The 27949-nt window shown below is 42.6% G+C and overlaps 2 protein-coding genes across 16 annotated transcripts in view; one reads left to right on the top strand and one right to left on the bottom strand.

Moving 5' to 3' along the window:
* Positions 1-146, bottom strand: part of ZNF565 (zinc finger protein 565) — a 29667-nt gene extending 29521 nt beyond the window's left edge. Inside the window, exon 1 of the mRNA XM_010368816.2 lies at positions 42-146. The gene's annotated coding sequence lies outside the window, so the exon portion shown is untranslated. The remainder of the gene's footprint in view (positions 1-41) is intronic.
* On the top strand, positions 22-27949 carry ZNF146 (zinc finger protein 146). 15 transcript variants are annotated; one of them, XM_030942978.1, is made up of 5 exons: positions 196-436; positions 3975-4048; positions 10247-10318; positions 13541-13611; positions 24865-27949. In XM_030942978.1, the coding sequence occupies exon 5, from the start codon at positions 25628-25630 to the stop codon at positions 26504-26506; it is 879 nt and encodes a 292-aa protein (XP_030798838.1). In that variant the 5' UTR covers positions 196-436; positions 3975-4048; positions 10247-10318; positions 13541-13611; positions 24865-25627; the 3' UTR covers positions 26507-27949. The 15 variants fall into 15 exon arrangements, with proteins under 15 accessions (XP_030798832.1, XP_030798838.1, XP_030798835.1 ...); XM_030942976.1 differs by lacking the exon at positions 196-436 and adding an exon at positions 462-571; XM_030942971.1 differs by lacking the exon at positions 196-436 and adding an exon at positions 467-612 and having other exon boundaries at positions 13544-13611.

Here is a 27949-nt window from a genome sequence, read left to right as displayed (position 1 = left end):
GGACACGCCCCGGCCCCGCCCAGGACTCCCAGACCCCTCACCTTCTGCCTCCCCTGGTCGCGTCCGGGTCCTTGCGGAGCTAACAAGCTCGCCACGACGTCAAGAACGACGTAACGTCAGGTCGCTGTGGGCTCTGGGAATTGTAGTCCAGAGCCACATCGGCCAGAGACAAAATGGCGTTCTCTTATTTCTGAGTCGGGGCCTGACCCGTTTTGACATTTTTGCGCCCGCGAGGCTTCGAAGAGGGCGTCGCCACTCCAGACCCTCCAGCAAGCTTGAAGTCATCTAACGCTAAAGGACTACCTCAAGAGCTCCATCGTCACAGAAGGAGGCGGCCAGGTTCGCGGGGGGAGGGGAGGAGACGGAGAGTCGACCAGTAAAGCCTCAAGGGAAATGTAGTCCAAGGCCTGAGAAGCGGCGTTGCTGGTAATAGAAGGTAATTCAGTACCAGCCTGGGCCTGGCCGCGGTGACCGAGGCGGGCCGCGTCGCGGAGATTTCTGGGAGTGCTTCCTCGCCTTCGGAGTGCGCAAGCGTAGCGCACCGAGTGGACATTTTGGTCTTTGTCCGCGGGTCAGTACGGCCCCTGGGTCCACGTGGCGCGAAAGTAGGAGGTGGGATCTGGGCGTCTCGGGTCGGTCGGACCGGGGAGGTTAAAGGGGAGGATTCCTGATCTTTAGGGGAGCGGCGCGAGGGCAGGGAGTGGGTCTAAGAGCTTCTGGCCTACGTGCAGGGCGGAGGTGGGGGCCTCTGAGGCGGGTTTGAGCCAGTGTGACCCTGAGTTTGTCCGCAAAGTTTGACCCGATGTTTGGGATTGTTGAGTGAATGTGAAACTGGGTGTGGGATTGTGTGTGATTGTGCCTAAGAGGGAGATGTAGGAGACCAACATTGAGGTATAACGTTTGAGCTGCACTTCCCTTGTCGAAAGTGCTGATAATTATAACGGTGCCATCTTCCTGGAGCGTCTTTTTTACTTGAAAATGGAAGGGGTGGAAAAGCTAAGTGTTGAGTAATTTTAAAACGAGTTTTTATATAAAAGCATTTCTTTTTAATTGGAGTGGAATGCAAATCACCGTGACTTTTTTTTTTTTTTTTTAAACGAGTGTTTCAGAAGAACTTTTGTTTCGGGGTGCCTGCTTCGAACTGTTCAAATCCCTAAATCTTTGGGGTGTTTTAATAGGGCTGTTAAGCAGAGCCCTAGATTAAATACCATTGTACGCTTTAAGAAGCAATGCCATATAACGGCGCCCAGGATGAAGGAGTCAAAGGTTTTAGGTTAGGCACAGTTATCCTCATTTTTTGAAGAAAGCTTAATTGTTGCTGTGTTTTTGAGTCTGGACTAAATCCTAGGTGTCTTAATTTCTTAGTGAGTCGAGGCGTTCTCAGGTTGTATGGATTTTGTGAAGTGATAAAACTACTGACGTCTCCAAAGATGCGTTTTCTAAGGAAATCACCCCCCTCGTCGTCGTCATTGACATAGTTTTAAATTATAAAAAATTAATTGAGTACCAAATTAATATCTACAAATAAATAGCTTTCTGATTTACAAATATCAATTAGAATACGTAATTGAAGAAAACTAATATTTACAATAGCAGTAAAAAGATAAAGTATTGTGGAAGAAACTTGGGAAAGTTTCAAAACTATTGGGAAAGAACTTTAAAATACTACTAAGGGGCGTGACATGTGAACAAATAAATATACCATGTGACATTGAGAAGTGTGAGCAAACTTAAGTAAACATATGAAATTAAATGTGATCTTGGTCGGGCGCGGTGGCTGGTGCCTGTACTAGCACTTTGGGAGGCCTAGATGGGTGGATTACCTGAGGTCAGGAGTTCGAGACCAATCTGGCCAACATTGTGAAATCCTATCTCTACTAAAAAATAAAAATAAAAAACTACAAAATTTAGCCGGGTGTGGTGGCAGGCGCCTGTAATCTCAGCTACTGCGGAGGCTGAGGCAGGAGAATCGCTTGAACCGGGAGGCAGAGGTTGCAGTGAGCGGAGATCTCGCCACTGCACTCCAGCCTGGACAAGAGCGAGACTCCGTCTCAGATAATAATAATAATAATAATAATAATAATAATGTGATCCTAGTAAAAGTATGGACAGGCTTTTCTCTTTTGGAACTAGGGGAACTGATCCTAGACTTACTATGGAAAAACAAACAAGCTGCAAGAGCCAGTAACTGAAAAATAAAAGGCGTTGGCTAGGCGCCGTGGCTCACGCCTGTAATCCCAGCACTTTGGGAGGCCGAGGTGGGGGGATCATGAGGTCAGGAGATCAAGGCCATCCTGGCTAACACGGTGAAACCCTGTCTCTACTAAAACAAATATTAAAAAATTAGCCAGGCGTGGTGGTGGGCACATGTAGTCCCAGCTACTCGGGAGGCTGAGACAGGAGAATGGCGTGAACCTGGGAGGCGGAGCTTGCAGTGAGCCGAGATTGCGCCACTGCACTCCAGCCTGGGCGACAGAGCGAGACTCCCTCTCAAAAAAAAAAAAAAAAAGACATTGAGGTGTGGGGAGGTGGGAACCCGAGACATTTTAAAATATAAAGCGTCAGGTCGGGCATGGTGGCTCAGACCTGTAATCCCAGCAGTTTAGGTGGCCAGAGCAGAAGGATGGCTCGAGTCCAGGAATTAGAGATCAGCTTGGGCAACACAGTGAGATCTCCTGTAGTCCTAGCTGCTTGGGAGGCTGAGGTGGGAGGATGACTTGAGCCCAAGAGGTAAAGGCTGCAGTGAGCAGAGATCCTGGCGACTGCATTCCAGCTTGGTTGACAGCAAGACCCTGTCTTTTTTTTTTTTTTCGATGGAGTCTCTCTGTTGCCCAGGCTAGAGTGCAGTGGCACAATCTCTGCTGGCTGCAACCTCCGCCTCCTGGGTTCAAGCGATTTTCTTGCCTCAGCCTCCCGAGTAGCTAGGATTACAGGTGCCCGCCACCACGCCTGGCTAGTTTTTTGTATTTTTAGTAGAGAAGGGGTTTCACCAGGCTGGTCTCAAACTCTTGACTTCAAGTGATCTTCCCACCTCGGGCTCCCAAAATGCTAGGATTACGGACACGAGCCACTACGCCCGGTTGACCCTGTCTTAAGAAAGAAAGAAAGGAGAGAGAGAGAAGAAAGAAAAAAAAAACAGTTCATGCCCATCATTGGGAGTTTGGTGTACATCGATACAACAAAATCATACATAGCTGTAGAAAAGAATGAGGAGGAAGCTCTTTATATACTGGGACTGAAATAACTTCCACATGTATTGTTAACAGAGAAGGCAAGGTGCAGAATGTAGAGTATGATGCACGATGCATTTGGAATAAGAAAAGGGGTAATAAGTATATGTATTTATAATCCCAGCACTTTGGAAGGTCCAGGCGGGCCGATCACCTGAGGTCAGGAGTTTGAGACCAGCCTGACCAACATGGAGAAACCCCGTCTCTACTAAAAGTACAAAATTAGCAAGCTGGGCTTGTGCATGCCTGTTAATCCCAGCTACTTGGGAGGCTGAGGCAAGAGAATCGCTTGAACCCAGGAGGCGGAGGTTGCAGTGAACAGAAATTGCGCCATTGCACTCCGACCTGGGCAACAAGAGTGAAACTGTCTCAAAAAAAAAAAAAAAAATTCAAAAGATACATAAGAAACTAATAAAACTGGCTGTCTGTTGGGGGTGGGGGTACTGGAATAGACAGGGCAAAAGCAAATAGGCATTTATGTTTGTTTTCTAACTATGAATGTAATATGCTAAAATTTATTTTTTGTTTTATTTTGTTTTATTTTTTTGAGATGGAGTCTTGCTCTGTCACCCAGGCTGGAGTGCAGTGTGCTGCCATGCCTGGCTAATTTTTGTATTTTTAGTAGAGATGGGGTTTCACCATGTTGGTCTCGAACTCCTGACCTCATGTGATCCACCTGCCTCGGTCTCCCAAAGTGCCAGGATTACAGGCGTGAGCTAATTTTTTTTTTTTTTTTTTTTAAAGGAAGACATAGGCCAAGGAGCCAGACTTCCTGTGTTAACTCCTTCCTCTGCCACTTGTTACCTTGGGGACCTCAGGTAGGTACTTAAACCGTGGGCTTCAGTTGCTCATTTCATAGTATACAGATAATAGCAATATTTGATTCAAACGGTGGTTGTGCAGCTCCAGAAGTTCATACATGTAAAATTCTAAGAATAGTCCCCAGTGTGTAGTAAGTACTTGATTAATGTTAAATGCTAGTACTTTTTATTACTAACTGCAAAAAAATACTTCCTCAGAAAATGTAGTCCAGCCATTAGTACTGTGTCTGGTAGGAATTTCTGAAAGAATAAGATATGTAGAAGCACTTTTCTTGTTTTTATATATATATATATATATATATATATAGTTTTTTTTTTTTTTTTTTTTTGGACGGAGTCTCACTCTGTCACCCAGGCTGGAGTGCTGTGTCTGATGTCAGCTCACTGCAAGCTCCGCCTCCCTGGTTCATGCCTTTCTCCCGCCTCGGCCTCCTGAGTAGCAGGGACTATAGGCGCCCGCCACCACATCCGGCTAATTTTGTTTTTGTATTTTTAGTAGAGATGGGGTTTCACGGTATTAGCCAGGATGGTATGGGTCTCCTGACATCATGATCCACCTTCCTTGGCCTCCCCAAAGTCCTGGGATTATAGGCGTGAGCCACTGTGCCCGGCCTGATATTTCTATATGTTATTTTTTTTACTTCAAATTTTCTGTGGATGTTTCCTTTTTTAACTGGAATGAGGAAGTTAGATTTGTTTTTTGTGTTTTGAGATGGGGTCTCACTCTGTGGCTCAGGCTGGGTGCACTGGTGCGATCACAGCTCACTGCAGCATCCACCTCCTGGGCTCAAGAGACCTTCCCACCTCAGCCCCACCCCCACAGTGGTTGGGACTACAGGTGTGCCACCACGGCCTGCTAATTGTTAAACATTTTTTTTTTTATAGAGATAGGGTCTTACTGTGTTGCCCAGGCTGGAAGTTAGATTTCTGTGTTTGAGTTATATTTATCTTTAGAAAGTCATCACCACCCGCTCCTTTGGGAGAGTTGTTCTTTGAGTTCTATGATTGCTTTCACATGGTTCTAATTCAGAATCTCTGATGATTTTTTTTTTTTTTAATTCTAATTGTGATTCATTTTTGGCCAGAATTCATCAGAGGTGATCTTAACGTACTTCAAATTGCATACCATTAGGAGAGATATACCAGATGGCTGGTGATTGTTACTTCCCTTTGACCAAAATGTTATGTTTACTTTGGTTCATTCTCCATCAATCATTTAGTGGATGGTTTTAAAACCAATAAATAATTCTTGGCTGGATGAGTAAATTTCTACAGGGCTTGTAAAGTGATGATTTTTTGGGTTTTTTGTTGTTGTTTGTTTTGTATAAAAATATAGTACTCTATACGTTAAGAGAAACTTCTAGGAACAAACTAGAAATGATCCCTGAAAGTGTAGTCTTGCCGGGCACGGTGGCTCACGCCTGTAATCCTAGCACTTTGGGAGGCCGAGGCGGGCGGATCACAAGGTTAGGAGATCGAGACCACGGTGAAACCCCGTCTGTACTAAAAATACAAAAAACTAGCCAGGTGCGGTGGCAGGCGCCTGTAGTCCCAGCTACTGGGGGAGGCTGAGGCAGGAGAATGGCGTGAACCCGGGAGGCGGAGCTTGCAGTGAGCCGAGATCGCACCACTGCACTCCAGCCTGGGCGACAGAGCGAGACTCTGTCTCAAAAAAAAAAAAAGAAAAAGGAAAGTGTAGTCTTAATTTCTCTTGTCTTTTTATTCCTTTTACATTTATTTGATTGTTACGTCAAATTGTATCTTTTTTTTTCCCCGCTCGCTTTTTCTTTCTTAAATGTCATCCTAAAGTTGTGTATATTTAGCGTGTTCTAGAGTCAGCTGCACTTTTTGATGCCAGTGGACACCCCTTCAGGTCATTCTTGTCTCATTTTGACAGACATCATTTATCTTGGAAGGTTTTCCTGCACTGCAGGCTTACTTGAACCTTCCTCCCAGACTTGGAATTGGCCATTTCTCCAAAGAGCTCTGCTTCCTTTTATTGGAGAATGGTGTTAGAGACAAGATCGAGGGTGTGCTCGCCTAGGGGTAACATTGTTTTAAGGCCATTTTAAATGACAGAACATTTAAAAAATACATTTTAAATGTATTTTTAAAAATCATGAGTCCATATTTGTATTTCTAATTCAGTTTAAATGGTATAGTATTTTTACCTAATTTCTTAGCTCCTAGTTGTTTATTTTTATTTTTTTTTCTAGACAGAGTCTTGCTCTGTCGCCCAGGCTGGAGTGCAGTGGCGGGATCTCAGCTCACTGCAACCTCCACCCCCTGGGTTCAAGTGATTCTCCTGCCTCAGCCTCCTGAGTAGCTGGAACTACAGGTGCGTGCCACCACATCCAGCTAATTTTTTATGTTTTTAGTAGAGATGGGATTTCACCGTGTTAGCCAGGATGGTCTCGATCTCTTGATGTCGGGTGATCCCCCCGCCTCAGCCTCCCAAAGTGCTGGGATTACAGGCATGAGCCACCGTGCCCTGCCTCCTAGTTGTATTTTATAGTAAAAAACTTGAAACAAGTTATAAGTACTTATTTTCTTTGCTTTATCCTGCAACGTAAAGAAAATGGTTTCAGTAACAATGCTGATATTAGTAGTAACTGTAAACATACTGTATCATGTTAAAAAATTCTTTAATGTATGTAACTATTTTTGTTCTTAAAATGCATCTTTTTTTTTTCCTTTTTTTTTTTTGAGACGGAGTCTCACAGTGTTGCCTGGGCTAGAGTGCAGTGGTGCAATCTCAGCTCACTGCAACCTCTGCCTCCCGGGTTCAAGTGATTCTCCTGCCTCAGCCTCCCTAGTAGCTGGGATTACAGATGCCCACCACCACGCCCAGCTAATTTTTTTTTGTTTTTTGAGATGTTGTCTTACTCTTTCGCCCAGGCTGGAGTGTAGTGGTGTGATCTCAGCTCACTTGCAACATCTGCCTCCCAGGTTCAGTGGATTATCCTGCCTCAGCCTCCCAAGTAGCTGGGATTATAGGTACCAGGCACCATGCCCAGCTAATTTTTGTATTTTTGGTAGAGACAGTGTTTCACCATGTTGGCCAGGCTGGTCTCGAACTCCTGACCTCAAGTGATCTACCCGCTTTGGCCTCCCAAAGTGCTGGGATTTCAGGCATGAGCCACCGAGCCCACCTTTTAAAATGCATCTCACCGAAGATGTGTGTAGTCAAAGCACTCTGTTCTGAAGTCATTTGAAATCGTTTTTCTGAGGAATTATGTTACAAAGTTAACATACAGTTGGGTTCATTTGTTGTTTTCAGGGTAAGGGACTGCCTTTTTTTTTTTTTTTTGAGACAGAGTCTTGCTCTGTCGCCCAGGCTGGAGTGCAGTGGTGTGATCTCAGCTCTGCCTCCCGGGTTCACACCATTCTCCTGCCTCAGCCTCCTGAGTAGCTGGGACTACAGGCGCCCGCCACCACACCCGGCTAATTTTTTGTATTTTTAGTAGAGACAGGGTTTCACCATGTTGGCCAAGATGGTCTCGATATCCTGATCTCATGATCTGCCTGCCTCGGCCTCCCAATATACTGGGATGACAGGCATGAGCCACCTTGCCCGGCCAAGGGACTACTTTTTAAAAAGTGAATTTGATTACTATTGAAGTAAGTAATGCATTTCTGTGATTCAACAAAGATCTGTCTCACAGAGATATCTCATTCTGCTCCCTTCCCCACCCAGTCACATTCTTCTTTGTCTTATAGAAACGTCTTGTTTTTTTTGTTTGCTTCTTGTTTATCCTTCAAGTGGGTTTTTTGTTTTTTTGTTTTGTCACTAGTATATATTTCTCCTCACTCCTATTTCCCCCTCCTTACATAAAAGATAGCATACCATATGCACCTCTCTGTATCTCAGTGTCCTTAATAACAATATGTCCTGGAGATAGCCCTTCCTTTTTTTTTTTCCTCTCTTTTTTTTTGAAATAGTCTTGCTTTGTCACCCAAGCTGGTGTGCAGTGATGTGAACGTGGCATACTACAGCCTCCAACTCCTGGGCTGAAGTGATCCTCCTGCCTTAGCCTCCTGTGTAGCTGGACCACAGGCATATTCCACCACACCTGGCTTTTTTACTTTTTGAAGAGATGAGGTCTTACTATGTTTCCCAGACTGGTCTCGAACTCCTGAGCTCAAGCAGCCCTCCTCTCTTGGCTTCCCAAAGTGTTGGGATTATAGGTGTGAGCCACTGCACCCAGCCAAGATGTTCCTTCTTAATCATAATCTTTAAAAATAAATTTTTTTTTTTTTTTTAGCTGCTGTATAAATAAGATGTCATTGTTTGGATGCACCATAGTTGATTCAGTTAATCCAGTTGTTGAGTATTTGGATTGGTTCCAGTCTTCTGCTGTTGCTAACAATGCAGTAATGAATGATTTTTTCATGTGTGCCATTTTATACTGACACAGGAGTAGCTCTAAACTAGACTGCAATTAATACAGATGGCACTGCCCAGTGGGTAAGTACTTACACTCCCACGAGCCATGTGCGAGAGCACCTTCCCTTCAAGCTCACCATGTGTAGTGTTGAATATTTGATATTTCACTAGGGGCATAAGAGACAATCAGAACTTCAGTGTAGGTTTCATTTACATCCCTTCTTATGAGTGAGAGAGAATTTTTTTTTTATACGTTTAAAGACCCGTATGTATTAATCTAGGAACTGTCTATTCATATCCTTTTCACCATTTTTCTATGGGGTGTCTTTTCCTCAGAGGAGCTGTTTATACATTAGAAAGGTAAACCCTATATGAAATGAGCAGTGTTTTTTTTTTTTTAAGTTTTTCATTTGCATTTGACATTGTTCACAGTGGTTGTTTCTTTTTTGTTTAATCTTGCAGAATCAGGAGGTTTTGTTTGTTTTAATTTAGTAATAATAGTTTTTTGTTTTTTTTTTAACATAGCTATGCTTAGAATGAGCTCCCTATGGTTGGTGAGCACAGAGGCATCCCCGCACCACACCAAAGAGCTTTTTATTTATGTTTCTTTTGTTTTTGTTTTTGTTTTTTTGAGATGGTGTCTCGCTCTGTCGCCCAGGCTGGAGTGCAAAAAAGGGTCTTTATGTTCACTATTTTTAAGATGCCACTTTGATTATATACTAAATTCTCACATTTATTTGGTCTGTTTCTGGGTGTGAGCAGAAAGACTGAGGACACTGCTATAGCCCAGGTGTAACAACCAGGGAAAATATTTATGTTTTTACTATTGAGGCTTTATCATTGTTTTACTTTGTGGTATAGTTAGTCTCCTAATTGCTTGTCCTTTTCAGTGGTTCCTGGCTATTCTTGCTTGTTTATTTTTCTTTGTAAACTTTAGGATTAGCTTGTCTAGTTCCAGAGGGGGAAAAGATAGAACTTATTTTGTTATTTTTATTGGGATTGCATTAAATTTGTAATATAACTTGGGAATAGGGACATTTTTATGACATTAAATATTCCTTTTTATGTACATGGTATGTATTCTGATTTCTTTTTGGGTCCTCTGGGGTGTTTAAAATTTTTTTTCATACAGGTTTGGACACTTCTTACCAAGTTTATTTCTGGATATTTTGTTTTATGTTGCTATTTTGAATGGAGTCATTGTTGCTGTATATAAAGCTGTTGATTTTTACATATTAATATTATTCCCTGCTTTCCTTACTTAGTTTTTTGTAATTAGATTATGTAATGGAGGCAGTGGGCATCCTTGTCTATTTAGAATCTAATAGAAATGCCTTCAGTGTTTTTCTGTTACTTTTATTATGATGATTTGCTTTTCAGTGTTTTTACATTAGATAAGATACTGGCTTTTGTGGTCAGATATAGGTTATGATTATATAAATATAGATTACCCACGCTGCCTGGGTCGGTGGGGGTATGAGCAGAAAGACTGAGGGCACTGCTAATAGCCCAGGTGCAACAACCAGGGAAAATCTATTAATTGAGGAAACAAAAATCCCTCAAAATTTCGTTATTGCACCCTTAAACAAAAAATCTAATGGAACAATAATGGAATATCCATTCCTATTCTTCTGTTTACTGTCCATTCCCTTCTTTTGGGTGACTGTTTCTTTACTCATTTCCTCTGTTTTTCTTTTGCAGTCTATTTATAGCTTTGCTTGCTTCTTAAAATTTTTGTCTTAAGTTCATTTTGTTATGTTTCAGTTTTCATCTGCTTTGTGATTCTTAATTTTTTTTTTTTTTTCCAGCTCACTGCAGCCTCAATCTCCCAGGCTCAAGCAGTCCTTTTGTCTCAGCCTTGCAAGTAGCTGGGACTACAGGTACATACCACCACACCTGGCTAGTTTTTTGTATTTTTGTTTAGTGATAAGGTCTCACTTTGTTGTGCAGGCTGGTCTTGAACTCCTGGGCTCAAGCAGTCTACCCACCTCAGCCTCTCAAAGTGCTGAGATTATAGGCATGAGTCACTAAGCCCTCCTCCTGCCTTGTGATTCTTTTTGTTTGTTTTGTTTTGTTTTGTTTTGTTTTGTTTTGAGACAGGGTCTTGCTTTGTCACCCAGGCTGGAGGGCAGTGGCGTGATCATGGCTCACTGCAACGTCCACCTCCCAGGCTCAAGCAATCCTGTTTCAACCTCCCAAGTAGCTGGGACTACAGACGTGTACCACACCACACCCTGCTAATTTTTGGATCTGGATTTTTTGCAGAGTTGGGATCTTGCCATGTTGCCTAGGCTGGTCTTGAACTTCTGAGCTCAAGTGATCCTGCCCACCTCGGCTTCCCAAAGTGCTGGGATTACTGGCATGAGCCACTGCGTCCAGCCCACAGTAACATTCTCCCTGTGTCTTCAGCAGCAGTGATAGTCTGACAGCTGGCAAGTTCCCATTTCTGTTCTAGCCCTATTCTGAGATCCTGATCTGTATATCCAACTGCCTAATGGATCTGTCTGCCTGCATGTGTTCAGAAACCTACACTCTGAATGTACAGAATCTCAAACTTGATCTCCCTCTTGCAAGTTGCTTCCAGCCAACTCACCTCGTGTTTCTGTCATGTGTGTTTCAGTTTAAATCATGCTCTAAGCCTTATGTCTCTGACACACCCCATTAAGAATTGGTGATCAAGCTTTTTCAACATATAGTGGATGGGGGGGTATATATGTGATAGAAACTTAAATTTTTTATGATTATGCTTTTTTATTTGATTGCAACTTTATAGAAGAGTTGGAATAGTATAGAGAAGTCCCGTATATCCTTTACCCAGTTTCACCAATCATTTACATTTTGGTGGTTTTATTTTTCCTTCTCACTTTCTCCAAATGTGTATGATTTTTTTTCCTGAACCATTTGAAACTAGTTGTGGACATGCTTCCTTTATCTATAAATACTTCAGCATGCATTTTCGAAGAACAAAAGCATTCCTTTTCATAACTACAGTACGGTGATCAAAATCGGGAAGTTTAACATTGATACATTGGTATTATTTAATCCAAAGTCGATATTCAAATTTGGTCAGTCATCCCAATAATGTCTATTATTGATTAAAAAAATTTTGGAGGGCCACGTGCGGCAGCTCATACCTGTAATCCTAGCCCTTTGAGAGGCCGAGGTGGGTGGATCACCTGAGATCGGGAGTTCGAGACCAGCCTGACCAACACAGAGAAACGCCGTCTCTACTGAAAATATAGAATTAGCGGGGTATAGTGGCGCATGCCTGTAGTCCCAGCTACTTGGGAGGCTGAGACAGGAGAGTCACTTGAACCTGGGAGGCAGAGGTTGCGGTGAGCTGAGATCGCGCCACTGCGCTCCAGTCTGGGCAACAAGAGTGAAACTCCATCTCAAAAAAAACAAAATTTTTTTTTGGCTGGGTGCAGTGGCTCACACCTGTAATCCCAGGTGTGATTTGGGAGACCGAGGTGGGCAGATCACCTGAGGTCAGGAGTTCAAGACCAACCTGGCCAACATGGTGAAACCCCGTCTCTACTAAAAATACAAAAATTAGCTGGGTGTAGTGGCGCGTGCCTGTAATCCCTGCTACTCGGGAGGCTGAGGCAGGAGAATGGCTTGAACCCGGGAGGCAGAGGTTGCAGTGAACCGAGATCACGTCACTGCACTCCCAGCCTGGGCAACAGAACGAGTCTCTGTCTCAAAAAAAATCTGTCTCCAAAAAAAAATATATGTATATATATGTTTGTGTGTGTGTGTGTGTGTATATATATATATATATATATTTTTTTTTTCCTGTTGGAGTGCAGTGACTATTCATAGCCATGATCATGTATTTGCAACCTGGAATTCCTAGGCTCGAGTGATCTTCCTGTCTCAGCCTCCTGAGAAGCTGGTACTGCATGTGCACACCACCACACCTGGCTTAAAAATGTTTTTTGAACTAATGGATAAACCTATATTCTAGGATGTTTCTTTTCTTTTTTATGACAAGGTCTCACTTTGTCAGGCCACCTTGAAATCCTGGGCTCAAGTCATCCTCCCACCTCAGCCTCTTAAGTAGCTGAGGCTATAGGCACACACCATTGCTCCCAGCTAATTTTGTATTTTTGTAGAGACGGGGGTCTCGCTATGTTGCCTAGCCTGGTCTTGAACTCCTGGACTCAGATGATTCACCCACTTCCGGCCTTCTGAAGTGTTGGGATTGTAGGTGTGAGCCACTGCACTGGGACCAGGACATTTCTAATATGAAATAGGGCACGGCACGGTGGCTTACGCCTGTAATGCCAACACTTTGGGGGGCTGAGGTGGGCGGATCACCTAAGGTCAGAAGTTCGAGACCAGCCTGGCCAACATGGTGAAACTCTGTCTCTGCTAAAAATACAAAATTAGCCGGGTGTGGTGGTACACACCTGTAATCCCAGCTACTCAGGAGACTGAGGCAGGAGAATTGCTTGAACCCAGGAAGCGGAGGTTGCAGTGAGCTGAGATTCTACCATTATACTCCAGCCTGGGCAACAAGAGCGAAACTTTGTCTCGAAAGAAAGAAAGAAAGAATTTCACTCAGTATAATGCAAAGAGGGTGAATAGTAGGACTGCAGGAACATGTTTGAGTTTTTATTCTTGAGTACTGTCAGAACAACTTCGTACACATTGTGCCCATGTGCTTTAGTTCTGATGGGAACATGTTAAAGTCAGACGTGAGTGTTGAATTCATCCACGAGTAGGGGCTGTAGTTAAAATCCTCTCAGGACCCTGCGTGGGAGTGTAGTGCTAGAGAAAAACAGCAACCACTCACACAAGGTATGAACAGCTCTCTGTGTAAGTAAAATTCTGAAAGTTAATTCTCCCTTTCTCCCATTTGTGGATGTGTGTTTTGAAGGCTTTGAAGTTTAGGATTCTAATGGCCCTAGTCCTTCTGCTCATATGATTGTGTGTGCTTTAGTCAGTAAGGCAGAAGGTCATTACTTTGTTCTGTGCATCTTTGGAAATTGCACCCTCATTCTTCAGAAGGCCAGGAGACCCCAGGGCTCAACCTGAGTTCTAGGATGGTACTTTGGCCTCAGCATTAATGTTGTAATGCTCTGTCATTTCCCAAATAGCAGGTTCTATGATCCTCTGTTGAAGCCAGAAGACAAACTGCGTGGTGGAGAAGTGGGAAGGATCTGTGCAGGTGAGTCAGTGACAGGCAGGCCACAGTTTTTCAGTCAGCATTAATACCTCTGAAGTGCTTCGAAGGATGTTTTCTTACAGGCTCTAGACGTAGAGTATTGCTTGTTGTGAGTTTTCTAGATTCCTGAATGACATCAGTTTTTTTTTCCTTCCAGTCATCAGTTTTTGTGTGTTTCATTCTTCTTCTTTCACCGGATTCTAGAGGGGCCAGGCGCCCCTCCTGTTGCTGTTCTAACGTCAGCCTTCCTTCTTCGTCTGTGCTGCCACTGCGGTGGCTGTTCTCCATCCTTGTCCCGTTTCCTGTCCTCACTCATTGTCCTTTATACTTTGTAAGACCTTACATATTGTCTGATATTTAAGTTCCTTTTTGTTACTACCTTTTCTCATCCTCTCAGAGACTGAATGCCTCAGAATTATATTTTACACCTGTTCTCACACTTCCCGTTGTCTTCTCATTTACCTCTGCCATCGTAGATCCGTGGACTCCTCTGCCTCCCTTCCTTCTGCCCCCATGTACCACTGTCATAAGTTATTGACCTAGAAATCAGTTTTCCCTATGGTACTTTTATGTGTGGGGGCATATATGTATGGCACAATCACAGCTCACTGCGGCTTCAGCTTCCTGGGCTGAAGTGATCCTCCAGTCTCAGACTCCCGCAAAAAATCTCCTCTTAGCTCTGACTCTTAGTCCTGCAGTTTTTTTGCAAAGTTGTGGTCATGTTTAAGAGTGTCATATATATCCTTCTTGAGGTAGCCTAGGAATAAGCCAGTATATTATATCTATGCTGCAAATAAGTATACATATAAGCCCTGATTTTTCCTTTCTATATAAATGGTGGTATATATTCTATTATGTACATAAGTTTTTTTCTTAGAATTCTCTGTCAACACATAATTTGTTATTTATTTATTTATTTATTCATTTTTTTTGAGACAGAGTTTTGCTGTATCACGCAGGCCAGTCTTGGCTCACTGCAACCTCCGCCTCCTGGGGTCAAGAGATTCTTGTGCCTCAGGCTTCCGAGTAGCTGGGATTACAGGCATGTGCCACCACACCTGGCTAATTTTTGTATTTTTTGTAGAGATGGGGTTTTGCCATGTTGGCCAGGCTGGTCTCCAACTCCTGTCCCCAAGTGATCCACCTGCCTCCACCTCTCAAAGTGCTTGGATTACAGGCGTGAGCCACCATGCCTGGCTGACACGTAATTTACTTAACCTGCCTCCTACTAATGGACATTTAGGTTGTTTCCAGGCTTCTGCTATTGAAGACACAAGTATGTATACTTGTTTATATTGCTTTGCAGAAATATGCAGATTCAACTCCATAGCATTTACTTTTAAGTGGAATGCTGGGTCAAAGTTATGTTTATAAATTTAACTGAGATAAGCACATTGCTCTCAAAAGAAGTAAACCCATTTATGTTTCTACCAACCTGATATATTCACATCCTACAAGTATTTATTGCATGATGTGTACTAGGTACTATTTCAGATGCTAGGGAAATGTCAGCTATCAAAACAGTCAAAAATTTCTTCCTCCTAGGGACTGCGTTGTAATTGGGGGAGACAAACAATGAATAAATACTTAAAAAATATATACTATCAGATCGTGATAAGTGCTATGGAAAAGAAGTAAGGGAGACTGGCATAGAGAGGGGTAGTTGGGGTTGTAATTTTAAATCGGCTTGGTGGGGAAAGGTCTCACTGAATATCATTTGAAAAAAGATCTGAAGAGTGAGAGTAGGCATGCAGTATTGGGTGGAAGATCATTAGCCAGAAGGAACAAAAGTGTTAAAAGCCCTAAGGCAGGAGAAGCTTGCTGTCCCATTCAGAGAACAGTGATCAGGGCTGTGGGCTGGAAGAAAGAGGACAAAAGGGAATAAGAGTAGCAGTGGTTAGGTAACAGGTCAAATCACATGCTTCAGCATTGATTCTGAGTGATTTTGGAGACTCAACAGAGGGCCTGCCCTCCCTCCCTCCCTCCCTCCCTCCCTCCCTCCCTCCCTCCCTCCCTCCCTCCCTCCCTCCCTCCCTCCCTCCTTCCTTCCTTCCTTCCTTCCTTCCTTCCTTCCTTCCTTCCTTCCTTCCTTCCTTCCTTCCTTCCTCTTTTCCTTTTCCTTTCTTTGAGACTGAGTCTTGCTCTATCACCCAGGCTGCAGTACAGTGGCGCGATCTCGGCTCACTGTAACCTCTACCTTCCAGGTTCAAGCGATTCTTCTGCCTCAGCCTCCTGAGTAGCTGGGATTACAGGCGCCTGCCACCACGCCTGGCTAATTTTTCTATTTTTAGTAGAGTCAGGGTTTCACCGTGTTGGCCAAGGCTGGTCTCGAACTCCTGGCCTCAAATGATCCACCTGCCTTGGCCTCCCAAAGTATTGGGATTACAAGCTTGACTCACTGCTCCCAGCCTACCAGAGGGCTTTCAGCAGAGGAATGATAAGATCAGAATTACATTTTGAAAGGAATAATCAGGTCTATTATATAGAAAATAAACTATGTAGGGGGCCAAGGCTATAAGGTTAATTGGAGGCCTTTTTTTTTTTTTTTTTTTTGAAAAAACACAAATTTTAAAGTTCAAGAGGGCACAATTTTCTATCTTCCTAAATTTCTGACTTCTATATCCAGCTGTCTACTTAAATACTCATTTATATGATCAACAGACATGTCATAAGCAACAAGTCCAAAAGAAAACTCCTGATTTGTCTCAAAAATTTCTAGGTGAAGAAATCTTGTCTCAAAAATCTGAATGAGAAAGTGATGGTGGTTTAGTGACAGGTAGTCAGAATTTTTTTTTTTTTTTTTTTTTTTTTTTTTGTGACTGAGTCACCCTCTGTTGCCCAAGCTGGAGTACAGTGGCATGATCTCAGCTCACTGCAACCCCACCCCCCAGGTTCAAGTGATTCTTCTGCCTCAGCCTCCTAAGTAGCTGGGACTACAAGTGCAAGCAACCATGCCTGGCTAATTTCTGTGTTTTTAGTAGAGATGAGGTTTTACCATGTTGGCCAGGATGGTCTCTCTCTCTCCTGATCTTGTGATCCACCTGCCTCGGCCTCCCAAAATGCTGGGATTACAGGCGTGAGCCACCGCGCCCGATATGTCTGGTTTTTAAAATAGTTTAAAGGAATAGCTTACAGATTGTATGTGGGATATGAGAAAAAAAAGTCCGAGGTTTTGATTTGAAAAACTGGAAGAAAATGGATTATCATTTAATGAGATAGGAAGTCTGTAGAAATTTTTGAGACAAATCAGGAGTTTTCTTTTGGACTTGTTGCTTATGACATGTCTGTTGATCATATAAATGAGTATTCAAGTAGACAGTTGGATACAGAAGTCAGGAATTTAGGGAGATAGAAAATTGTGCCCTCTTGAACTTTAAAATTTGTGGGTTTTTTTTTTTTTTTTTTTTTTTTTAAATCGTGCCTTCCTCTGTCCTGCTATACTAACAGGCTGCTTTATTCGAGGGTGGTGTGTCTTTCCTTGGTAAGCCCAATGCTCCCTACCATTCAGGGATGTCAGTGGGTCCGTCAAGTTTCCTTCAACCAGTATAACATTCCTGGATTCCATGATTGCATGCAAGGCGCGGTGATGAGGCCCTTGAAGCTGTCCTATGGTTGTGGAGAGCACCATACATAAGGGCTCTTCTTGTCCGTACTTGGTGGTTCATGCCTGTATTCCCAGCACTTTGGGAGGCCAAAGTTGGAGGATTGCATGAGACCAGCCTGGGCAACATAGCAAGTCCCTGTTGCTGCAAAAAATTTTTTAATTAGCCCGGTGTGGTGGCACACACCTGTAGTCCCAACTACCTGAAGGCTGAGGCAGGAGGATCGCTTGAGCCCAGAGGTGCAAGGCTGCAGTGAGCTATGGTTGAATCACTGCATTCCCGCATGGGCGACAAAGCAAGAACCTATCTCTGTTTTTAAAAATAAATAGATAAGAAAGGACTCTTTCTTGAAAGAGTAATGGCCGCTGCCTACTCACATCCTCTCTCATATGACATGAGAATTATAACTACTTCCTACTCTTAACATTTTTTTCTCTTTCACAGACATAAAAAGTAGATAGAGGGCCAGGCATGGTGGCTCACACCTGTAATCCCAGCACTTTGGGAGGCCGAGGTGGGTGGATCGCCTGAGGTCAAGAGTTCGAGACCAGCCTGACCAACATGGAGAAACCCTGTCTCTACTAAAAATACAAAAAATTAGCTGGTTGTGGTGGCACACGCCTGTAATCCTAACTACTCGGGAGGCTGAGGCAGGAGAATCACTTGAATTTGGGAGGCGGAGGTTGCTGTGAGCCGAGATTGTGTCATTGTACTCCTGCCTGGGCAACGAGAGCGGGAAAAAAAGAAAAAAAAAAAGAGATTAATAGAGATGTTGTCTACAATTTTAGAAGAATAAATATTTCTTCTTCTTTTTGAGACGTGGTTTCGCTCTGTTGTCCAGGCTGGAGTGCAGTGGTGCCCATCGTGGCTCACTGCAACCTCTGCCTCCCGGGTTCAAGTGATTCTCCTGCCTCAGCCTCCTGAGTAGCTGGGACTACAGGTGCCCACCACCACACCCGGCTAATTTTTGTATTTTTTTGGAAACCAGTTTTCACCACGTTGGCCAGGCTGGTCTCAAACTCCTGACCTCAAGGGATCTGCCCGCCTCTGCCTCTCAAAGTGCTAGGATTACAGGTAGGAGCCACTACACCCGGTCTCATTCTTAAGTTAGAAGTAACTGTAATCTCAATTCTTATTTTGGCATCTCTAGAGTTTCCGTCTTGCCTTACACAGTTTTACCTATTTATGGGACGGACAGCTGTCTAAATTTCATTCTCATTGTGTCAGAATGCTACCCACATTACAATTTTCATCCCATTATTTTCAGATCCAGAGATTACCTCAGACCAGTTTCATGTTATTTCTAGACTATTTCTTTTCTCATGGTCTTTGTAATAGAATCAGTCAAGCCTTAAAAAGACACACTAAGCTCTCTTTAATAGAGAACAAAGGGCCAGGCACGGTGGCTCACATCTGTAGCCAAGGTGGCAGATCTCTTGAGCCTAGGAGTTCTAGACCAGCCTGGACAACATGGTGAGACCCCATATCTTTTTTTTTTTTTTTTTTAAAAAAAAGGCCAGGCTTGGTGGCTCACGCCTGTAATCCCAGCACTTTGGGAGCCGAGGCAGGCAGATCACCTGAGGTCAAGAGTTTGAGACTGGCCTGGCCAACATAAAACCCCGTTTCTATTAAAAATACAAAAATTAGCTGGGCGTTGTGGTGCACACCTATCATCCCAGCTACTCGGGAGGCTGAGGCAGCAGAATCAGTTGAACCTGGGAGGCGGAGGTTTCTGTGAACTGAGACTGCACTCCAGCCTGGGTAAGAGAGCAAGACTCCATCTCCAAAAAAAAAAAAAACCATACAAATTATGTGACTATGAATATGAACATATTTCTGTTTATAAAATTTTTGAATCTTGGCCTTTGATTATGAAATATTCTACTTGTGTAGGTACTACTTATCATATAAACTTGAATTCAATTTTCATTAAATGTTTCTGTTACTTCTGCCTTTTTTCATTTTCCCTCTGCTTGTCCATTACTTCATGTTTTCCAGAGGAACTTACAAGTCCTCAGTAAGTGATATCTTAAACATGTTTTTAGATTTTGCTGTCTACAGTCTGCATTATAATCCTGTTGAAAGGCAGGTCCATGTTTTATTTTTCTGAACAGTAGTTTGAGAATACATCAGTTGCTGTTAAATAATCTATGAATTTTTTGTGTGGAAGTATTGATCAGTTTTTTTTTCTTTTCTTTTCTTTTTTGAGACATAGTCTTGCTCTGTCACCCACACTGGAGTGCAGAGGTGCAGTCTGGGCTCACTACAACCTCCATCTCCCAGGTTCAAGTGATTCTCCTGCCTCAGCCTCTTGAGTAGCTGGGATTATAGGTGCGTGCCACCACAGCCAGCTAATTTTTTGTATTTTTGGTAGAGACGAGGTTTCGCTACGTTGGCCAGGCTTTTCTTAAACTCTTGGCCCCTGGAATTACAGGTGTGAGTCACCATGCCCAGCCATTCACTTATTTTTTCATATGAACATTTTTTTAAATAAAACGAATGGTGAAAGAATAGTAAAACAGCCTCTTATGTACCCACCATGCGGATTCAGTAATTAATATTTTGCCACGCTTTTGTATGTCCGTATCTGTGTGTTTATTTTGTGTGCTGAGGCATCATGATGTTTTACTTCTAAAAATTAGAGATATATATTTTCTACCAAAAAAGGGAGCTCCCGGCCGGTTGTGGTGGCTCATGCCTGTAATGCCAGCACTTTGGGAGGTGGAGGTGGGCGGATCACCAGATTTCAGGAGTTCGAGATCAGCCTGGCCAACGTAGTGAAACCCTGTCTCTACTAAAAATACAAAAATTAGGCATGGTGACGCGTGCCTGTAATCCCAGCTACTTGGGAGGTAGAGGCAGGAGAATCACTTGAAGCCAGGAGGCCAAGGTTGCAGTGAGTTGAGATTGTGCCACTGCACACCAGCCTGGGCGACAGAGCAAGACTCCGTCTCAAAAAAAAAAACAACAAAAAAGAGCTCCCCGCATATAACGAAATACCATTATCATACCTTAGAAGATTAACCATATTGTCCTAATATTATAGACTACCCAGGCTATGTTCACATTTTTTCAATTGTCCCCACAATGCCTTCCATAGTTTTTTTAAATTCTAGGCTGTAATCAGGGTTCAAGCTTTGCATCTGGTTGCTATCTCTTAAAAATCTAAACTTTTCTTTCTGTCTAGGCATGGGTGTTCACGCTTGTAATCCCAGCACTTTGGGAGGACAAGGCAGCCAGATCATCTAAGGTCAGGAGTTTAAGACCAGCCTAGCCAACATGGCAAAACCCCATCTCTACTAAAAATGCAAAACTTAGCTGACTATGGTGGCATGCGCTTGTAATCCCAGCTACTTGGGAAACTGAGGCAGGAGACTTGCTTGATCTTGGGAGGTGGAGGTTGCAGTTAGCTAAGATGGTGCCATGCATTCCAGCCTAAGGTACAGAGCAAGACTCTTTGTCTCCAAAAAAAAAAAAAAAATTCTGGGAGCCACTTCCAGGAAGATGTATAGATTCTAAAAAGGTTAAAAGATAGGGACCAGGTACATCAGCTCACACCTGGAATCCCAGCATTTAGGTAGATGGGGAGGTAGGATTGCTTGAGGCCAAGAGTTGGAGACTAGCCTGGGCCATATGATGAGACCCCCATCTCTACAAAATGTTTTTAAAAGTAGCAGGGCATGGTGGCCTATGCCTATGGTCCTAGCTCCTCAGGAACCTGGGGTAGAAGGATCACTTTGAGCCCAGTAATTTGAGGATTTACTGAGCTATGATTGTGCCACCGTGCTCCAGCCTGGGCAACAGTGAGACCCTGTCTGTGAAAAAATAAAAGGTAGGAGGGGGTCAGGCTAAGCCAAAGAAGGACACGAAGGACATCATGTTTGATAAGTATCACTGTCACTGAAGCTCATCAGGATCTTCTTCTGGGCCTGTGAACTTGTTTAATTTCTACTTAGAAAGCTCTTCCTCCAGGCTGGGCGTGGTGGCTCATACCTGTAATCCCAGCACTTTGGGAGGCTGAGGCAGGCGGATCACCTGAGGTCAGGAGTCCACATGGTGAAACCCCATCTCTACTAAAAATACAAAAGTAGCTGGGCATGGTGGCATGTGCCTGTAATCCCAGCTACTTGGGAGAGTAGCTGAGGCAGGAGAATTGCTTGAACCTGGGTGGTAGAGGTTGCAATGAGCTGAGATGGTGCCATTGCACTGCAGCCTGGGCAACAAAAGTGATACTCTGTCTCAAAAAAAAAAAAAAGAAAGAAAAAAGAAAGATCTTCCTCCATATACCTGTAAGGATCATTGTCTTAATTTTCTTCATGTCTTTTTTTTTTTTTTTTTTTTTTAACGGAGTCTCACTCTGTGGCCCAGGCTGGAGTGCAGTGGCCGGATCTCAGCTCACTGCAAGCTCCGCCTCCCGGGTTTACGCCATTCTCCTGCCTCAGCCTCCCGAGTAGCTGGGACTACAGGCGCCCGCCACCTCGCCCGGCTAGTTTTTTGTATTTTTTAGTAGAGACGGGGTTTCACCGGGTTAGCCAGGATGGTCTCGATCTCCTGACCTCGTGATCCGCCCGTCTCGGCCTCCCAAAGTGCTGGGATTACAGGCTTGAGCCACCGCGCCCGGCCTCTTCATGTCTTAACATGATTCTTACCTTGTTAGATTTCATCCTATCTGAAATTGAATCTATTTATGGCTTCCCTTTTTTTCCATAGCACTGAAAACTTTTTTTTTTTTTTTTTTTTGAGATAGAGTCTCGCTTTGTCACCCAGGCTGGAGTGCATCGGTGTGATCTCGGCTCACTGCAACCTCCGCCTCCCGTGTTCAAGCAATTCTGCCTCACCCTCCCAAGTAGCTGGGATTACAGGCACCTGCCACCATGCCCAGCTAATTTTTTTTTTTTTTTTTTTTTGTATTTTTAGTAGAGATGGTTTCGCCATGTTGGCCAGACTGGTCTAGAACTCCTTACCTCAGGTGATCTGCCCACCTCAGCCTCCCAAAATGTTGGGATTACAGGCAGGAGCCACTGTGCCCGTACTGCTTTTTAACAAACCATCTCTATTCTGTTATCATGTCCACTAGAATGTAAACTTGATGAGAGCAGGGGATATTATCAATTTTGTTCAATACTATTTATCCCTAGAGCCTAGAACTGTACCATGCACATGGTAATGAGACAAGTATTTGTTGAATGGATATTTTGAGCAGCTGTTCTCAGACTTTTTGGTCTCAGAAACTCTTTACTTTTTTTTTTTTTCTGTAGAGATGGGGTCTCACTATATTGTCCAGCCTGGTCTTGAATTCCTGGGCTCAAGTGGTTTTCCCACCTTGGCCTCCCAAAGTGTTGGGATTACAGGTGTGAGCCACTGTGTCCAGCCTTTTTCTTTCTTTCTGAAAACATGTATAACCTCTGTATTTTCTGTTTTGAAATGTCATGGTAATGTGACTAGGTATGGGTCTTATTCTTAATCAAGTTGCCCCTTTGACTTAGAGGCAGTTTTTTTGTTCTTTGAATATTTCCTCTAATGAGTTTTCTTTTTTTGGAACTTCTTTTACTCAGCTCTTATGTTTCCTTGGTGTATCCTCTGAACTTGTCATGGAAACTTCTACCATGAAATGACATTTGTCACTTGTGATCCTATTTTATCGGCCAAGTGAGCACCCAGCCATGCCTGAGTTTGCTAGGGTGAGGCAAGCGATGCCTTCTGGAGCAAGGTGACTTGTTATTGATGAATGTGGATATGCTCTGCTTTATCTCCCCCGTCTCCCTCCAACAGTCTTAATTTCTAAGGGAACTTTTCTTTCCATTTCTTGCTTACGAAACCTGTTGTTCCTTAACTGACAAAATATCTTCTACCTATTCCTGATTGGTTTTAGTGTTGTCTGCTGGACCTTGCCTTTATTTCCTCATAACTTTTTTCTCTCGATTTTGATGTCTTTCATGTTAGTGGGGTTAGTGGAATATTAGTTAACAGCTCACTAAAAGGTGAGCTTTTGTGCCTGGGTGCTTGTTTCCTTCAGTGGCTGAAAAGTGAAATGCTTACTGAACCATTGGTCTCCGTCTTGCAGAAGATTATACTGTCTGACTCCAGTGAGCAGCCATGGCCAAGTCCTTTGTTTTAGCCAATGAAATATGAATACAAGTGACACTTATCATCTTGGAGGGGCATCTTAATGAGGTTTTGTTTGTTTGTTTTGTTTTTGCAACAGTCTCACTGTGTCACTCAGGCTGGAGTTGGAGTGTAGTGATGTGATCTCAGCTAACTGCAACCTCTTGCCTCCCAGGTTCAAGCGATTCTCATGCCTCAGCTTCCCAAGTGGGACTATAGGTGCGCACCACCATACCGGGCTAATTTATTGTATTTTTAGTAGAGATAGGGTTTCGCCATGTTGGCCAGGCTGCTAATGACATTTATTGTGGGCCTTTCGGTTTCTCCAGAGAAGGATCCTCTCGTATCCTGCCCGTAGGTATATATACCTGGTTGCCAACATCTTTTGTCTTCAGCTGCAGAATGGTGCTGCAGGTCTTACCACATATGTGGGTTTAATTTCTGATTTCCGTGTAGCATCTCATTCCTGTCATCTCATTTGCTGAATGCCCCTGAGCTCTGATTAAATTTCTGCAGGGGATAAACTTCCATTTAATACGAAAATGTGGCCAGTCCTTTGTTCTCATGACTGGACAGTGCGTATTCAACTGCTCCTTACACTTTTTTCAGCCACCATCCTTTATTCCTTTTGAAAAACTTAATTCACTTCATTTTCTGAGTTTTTCCGATATTTTGTGGTACAAATCACTGGCGTTCTCTTCTGCAGTACGTTTGCATTATTTGAGTTTCCTCAGATAACTCTGCTGTACATTGAACTCTTCGGTATCCTTTCCATTATTGAAAAGTTTGTTAATACCTATTGTTGTGTACCAGTGTCTCTTGTAAATTTTTTTTTTCTTGTGAGTTTGTACCATTTTCCCCTTTCTTATCATTTTAATGGGGTTTTGGGAGGAAGTACTTGTGGGTTGATTTATTCCCTTTCTTAGAAAGATGAGCATTATTTAGCCGGGTGTGGTGGCGTGTGCCTGTAATCCCAGTTATTCGGGAGGCTGAGGCAGGAGAATCGCTTTAACCCAGGAGGCAGAGGTTGCAGTGAGCCGAGATCCGAGATCGCACCACTGCACTTCAGCCTGGATAACGAGTGAAATTCCGTCTCAAAAAAGAAAGAAAGAAAAATATGAGCATTATTTTTCTTCCTTAGCATCCCAGGTGGACTTTCTGATTTTTATGTAGTCATCTTTTTCTTCTATTTGGCAATTTTTCATTATTTGTTATACAACTACCTAATTCTGAAATGGAAAGGCTATTTTTCAAGAGTACTCTCAGCTTTGTAGACCCATGAATGTTAATTTTCTACCTAGATCGCCTCAAGTACGGTTCCCTTCTCATAATTTAGTTGGAAGCATTAATAATACAGATTCTTTTCATATTGGAAGATGGGCTACCAGAGTTAATCTCAAAACATTTTATTGCTAGCAATGGGAAAAGTCACAAATAAAAGTGATGCTACTATAAAGGCAAGATGAAGGGCCTACCATGTGCCAGCCATGGTTCTGGGCACTTTATGAATTAACTCCTTTGTGCTGTGGTTCTTTGTACTCCATTTTAGAGGAAGCCTGAGAAGATGATGCACAGATAGAGAGGCACCAGGACTTCTGAGGGACGTTGATCCATCTCCAGTAAAGACTGAGGAAAAGAGCATTGAATATAAGAAAAAATACTTCCTCTGTTCTCAGACCTTATTTGTTTTAAGGCCACACCTTTTTGAAGTTTTGAGTTTGAAACAACCTGAACTGAAATCATGAGGTAGGTTGTGCAGGAAAGAATCATCAAGGGAATTAGTTGGGAACTTCTCTACCACAGCTTACCCCTTATGGTATTCACCCCCTTTAAGTGTAAATGCCTCTGGTTTAAAACATTTGTACCTCGTCTCATACCAGAGTGTTCATACTGGAGAGAAACCCTATGAATTTACTGAATGTGGGGGAACTTTTACTCACATGTCACATTTCATCGAGCATAGAAGTCATGCTGAAGAGAAACCCTGTGCTTCTAAGGAGTATTGACAAGCCCTTAGCTAGATGACAGTCTCACTGAGAAGCAGAAAATTCATGCTGGAGAGAAACCAGTGAAAGTAGCAAAACTTCATTGAATATTAGAAAATTTTTCTGGAGAGAAAGTATTGAATGTACTGAGTATGATAACATTTCCTCTCAAACCGTATCCCTTACTCTGCATTTGGGAGGTCATACACAGAGAAGCCTTATAAATGTAAGAGATGTGGAAATATCTTAAGCCAAAAGTAAATCCTCACTCATCAAGAAATTTATCCTGGAGAGAAACCTTGTGAATGTGGGAAAGCTTCCATTCAGATGTCACACCTCAGCCAGCAGAGAATCTACAGTGGGGAAAACCCCTTTGCCTGTAAGGTATGTGGAAAAGTCTTCAGCCACAAGTCGAACCTCACCGAGCATGAGCATTTTCACACGAGAGAGAAACCTTTTGAATGTAATGAGTGTGGAAAAGCCTTTAGCCAAAAGCAGTATGTCATTAAACATCAGAACACCCATACTGGGGAGAAGCTTTTCGAATGTAATGAATGTGGAAAATCCTTTAGCCAGAAGGAAAACCTCCTTACGCACCAGAAAATTCACACTGGAGAAAAACCTTTTGAGTGTAAAGATTGCGGGAAAGCTTTCATTCAGAAGTCAAACCTCATCAGACACCAGAGAACTCACACAGGAGAGAAGCCCTTTGTATGTAAGGAGTGTGGAAAAACCTTCAGTGGCAAATCCAACCTTACTGAGCATGAGAAAATCCATATTGGAGAGAAGCCTTTTAAGTGTAGTGAATGTGGAACAGCCTTTGGCCAGAAGAAGTACCTCATAAAACATCAGAACATTCACACTGGAGAGAAACCCTATGAATGTAACGAATGTGGAAAAGCCTTCTCTCAGAGAACATCACTTATTGTACATGTGAGGATTCATTCAGGTGATAAACCTTACGAATGCAATGTGTGTGGAAAAGCCTTCTCTCAGAGCTCATCTCTCACTGTGCATGTGAGAAGCCACACAGGTGAGAAGCCCTATGGTTGCAATGAATGCGGGAAAGCTTTCTCTCAATTCTCAACCCTTGCTCTGCATTTGAGAATCCACACGGGTAAGAAGCCTTATCAGTGCAGCGAATGTGGGAAAGCCTTCAGCCAGAAGTCACACCACATTAGACACCAGAAAATTCATACTCACTAAGACCCCATGAACGCCTTGAACGTGGGAAAGCTTTCATTAGAAATTTGCACCTCATCATGCCCCAGAAATAATGCTTCTGAAGCAAAGCACCACGAATGAGGTTAACTTTAACATGTACTAAACCCTTAAAGGACACCAGAAGATTTGTACTGAAGAGAAAGATATGCATATGATAAAAAGCCTGTGTCCAACAAAGAAACCTGCAGCAGAGATAATGGTGAAAGTTTAGGCACATTTTCACTAAAAACGGGAACAGAAAATGGATGCCTTTATTTTATTGCTGCCACCATAGATCTGGAGATCTTTGCCAGTAACAAGAAAAATAAGTTGTAAATATTGGAAAGGAACAGACAGAAATAGATGACATGGTCATCTACAACTAATATTAAGACTCCTGTGGTATTGATTCATCAGAGCAGAAGAGATTTCAGAAAAAGACCTATGAATTTATTAGAATTTGGAATATGATACAAGCGGCATCAGGAAGTGAGGAAATAATGGAACTATTTTTTTTTAAGTGGACGTAATTTGTTCTCCAAGGGGGAAAAAAATAGACCATAACTATACACAAAAGTGAATCCAGAGATTAAAAACAGAAATATGAAAAAGCTATATACTAAAATGCATATGACCTTGGGAATAGGGAAACATTCCTTGTAACAACTTCAGAAATACTTAGCAGTCCTACTTGTGAGTATGAATGCTCAGGAAATACATACTAGGATATTTACTGTGGCTTGATTTGTAGTAGCCAAAAATTGAGAAAGCTCATCATGAACAATATGGGAAATTATTATGTAATACTATATGTCTGTAAAATGCAACAAATGAAATCCACATGTATTAACAGAAAGATCCCAAAATTATTGAGGGGGATCAAGTTGCAGAAGGATGCAGATAGTACAGTGACTCTTTGTAAATTTGAATTAAAAATTCCCTCACAAAACTCAGTACTATCTCTTGGTAATGGATGCATATATGTATGTACATGTTTTTGAAATGGATTGGAAGGGAACAGACCAAACTCTTGATAGTGGTCACCTGTGAAGAGTGGAGAAGGGAAAGTAATGAGTATGGGAGGTGGGGTGGGTATTGGTTAAAGGGGACTTCTGCTTTTTATATAAACATCCACTTCTCTTTCAAAAGACTTCAAGTAAATATAAGAAGATACTGATTGATTCTGGATTGTGGTATAGGGATATCTTGTCTTATTTTTTGTACTTTTCTGTATTTTTAAAATTTCTCAAAATAAGAATGGGAGTGAGGATGGAAATGCTGTATCTGTGGAAGTCATGTTATACTGGATTCATTTCCAATCAAATACTAAACATTTTATAGAAAATATTTCTAAAATTTTATCACGGATGAGTGGATGGACTTGCTCTCTATGTAATATGAAATTAATCTATTTTATTAAAATTTAAAAGGACAGCACAATCCAAA

Source organism: Rhinopithecus roxellana, chromosome 12, assembly GCF_007565055.1.
Source record: "Rhinopithecus roxellana isolate Shanxi Qingling chromosome 12, ASM756505v1, whole genome shotgun sequence".
In the NCBI taxonomy this organism is placed as follows: domain Eukaryota; kingdom Metazoa; phylum Chordata; class Mammalia; order Primates; family Cercopithecidae; genus Rhinopithecus; species Rhinopithecus roxellana.
This window is presented reverse-complemented; position numbering and strand designations above follow the sequence as displayed.

Bases quoted from the DNA above. Each gene is read 5' to 3' on its own strand.
- ZNF146 (XM_030942972.1), top strand. From the start codon at position 25,628: ATGTCACACCTCAGCCAGCAGAGAATCTACAGTGGGGAAAACCCCTTT.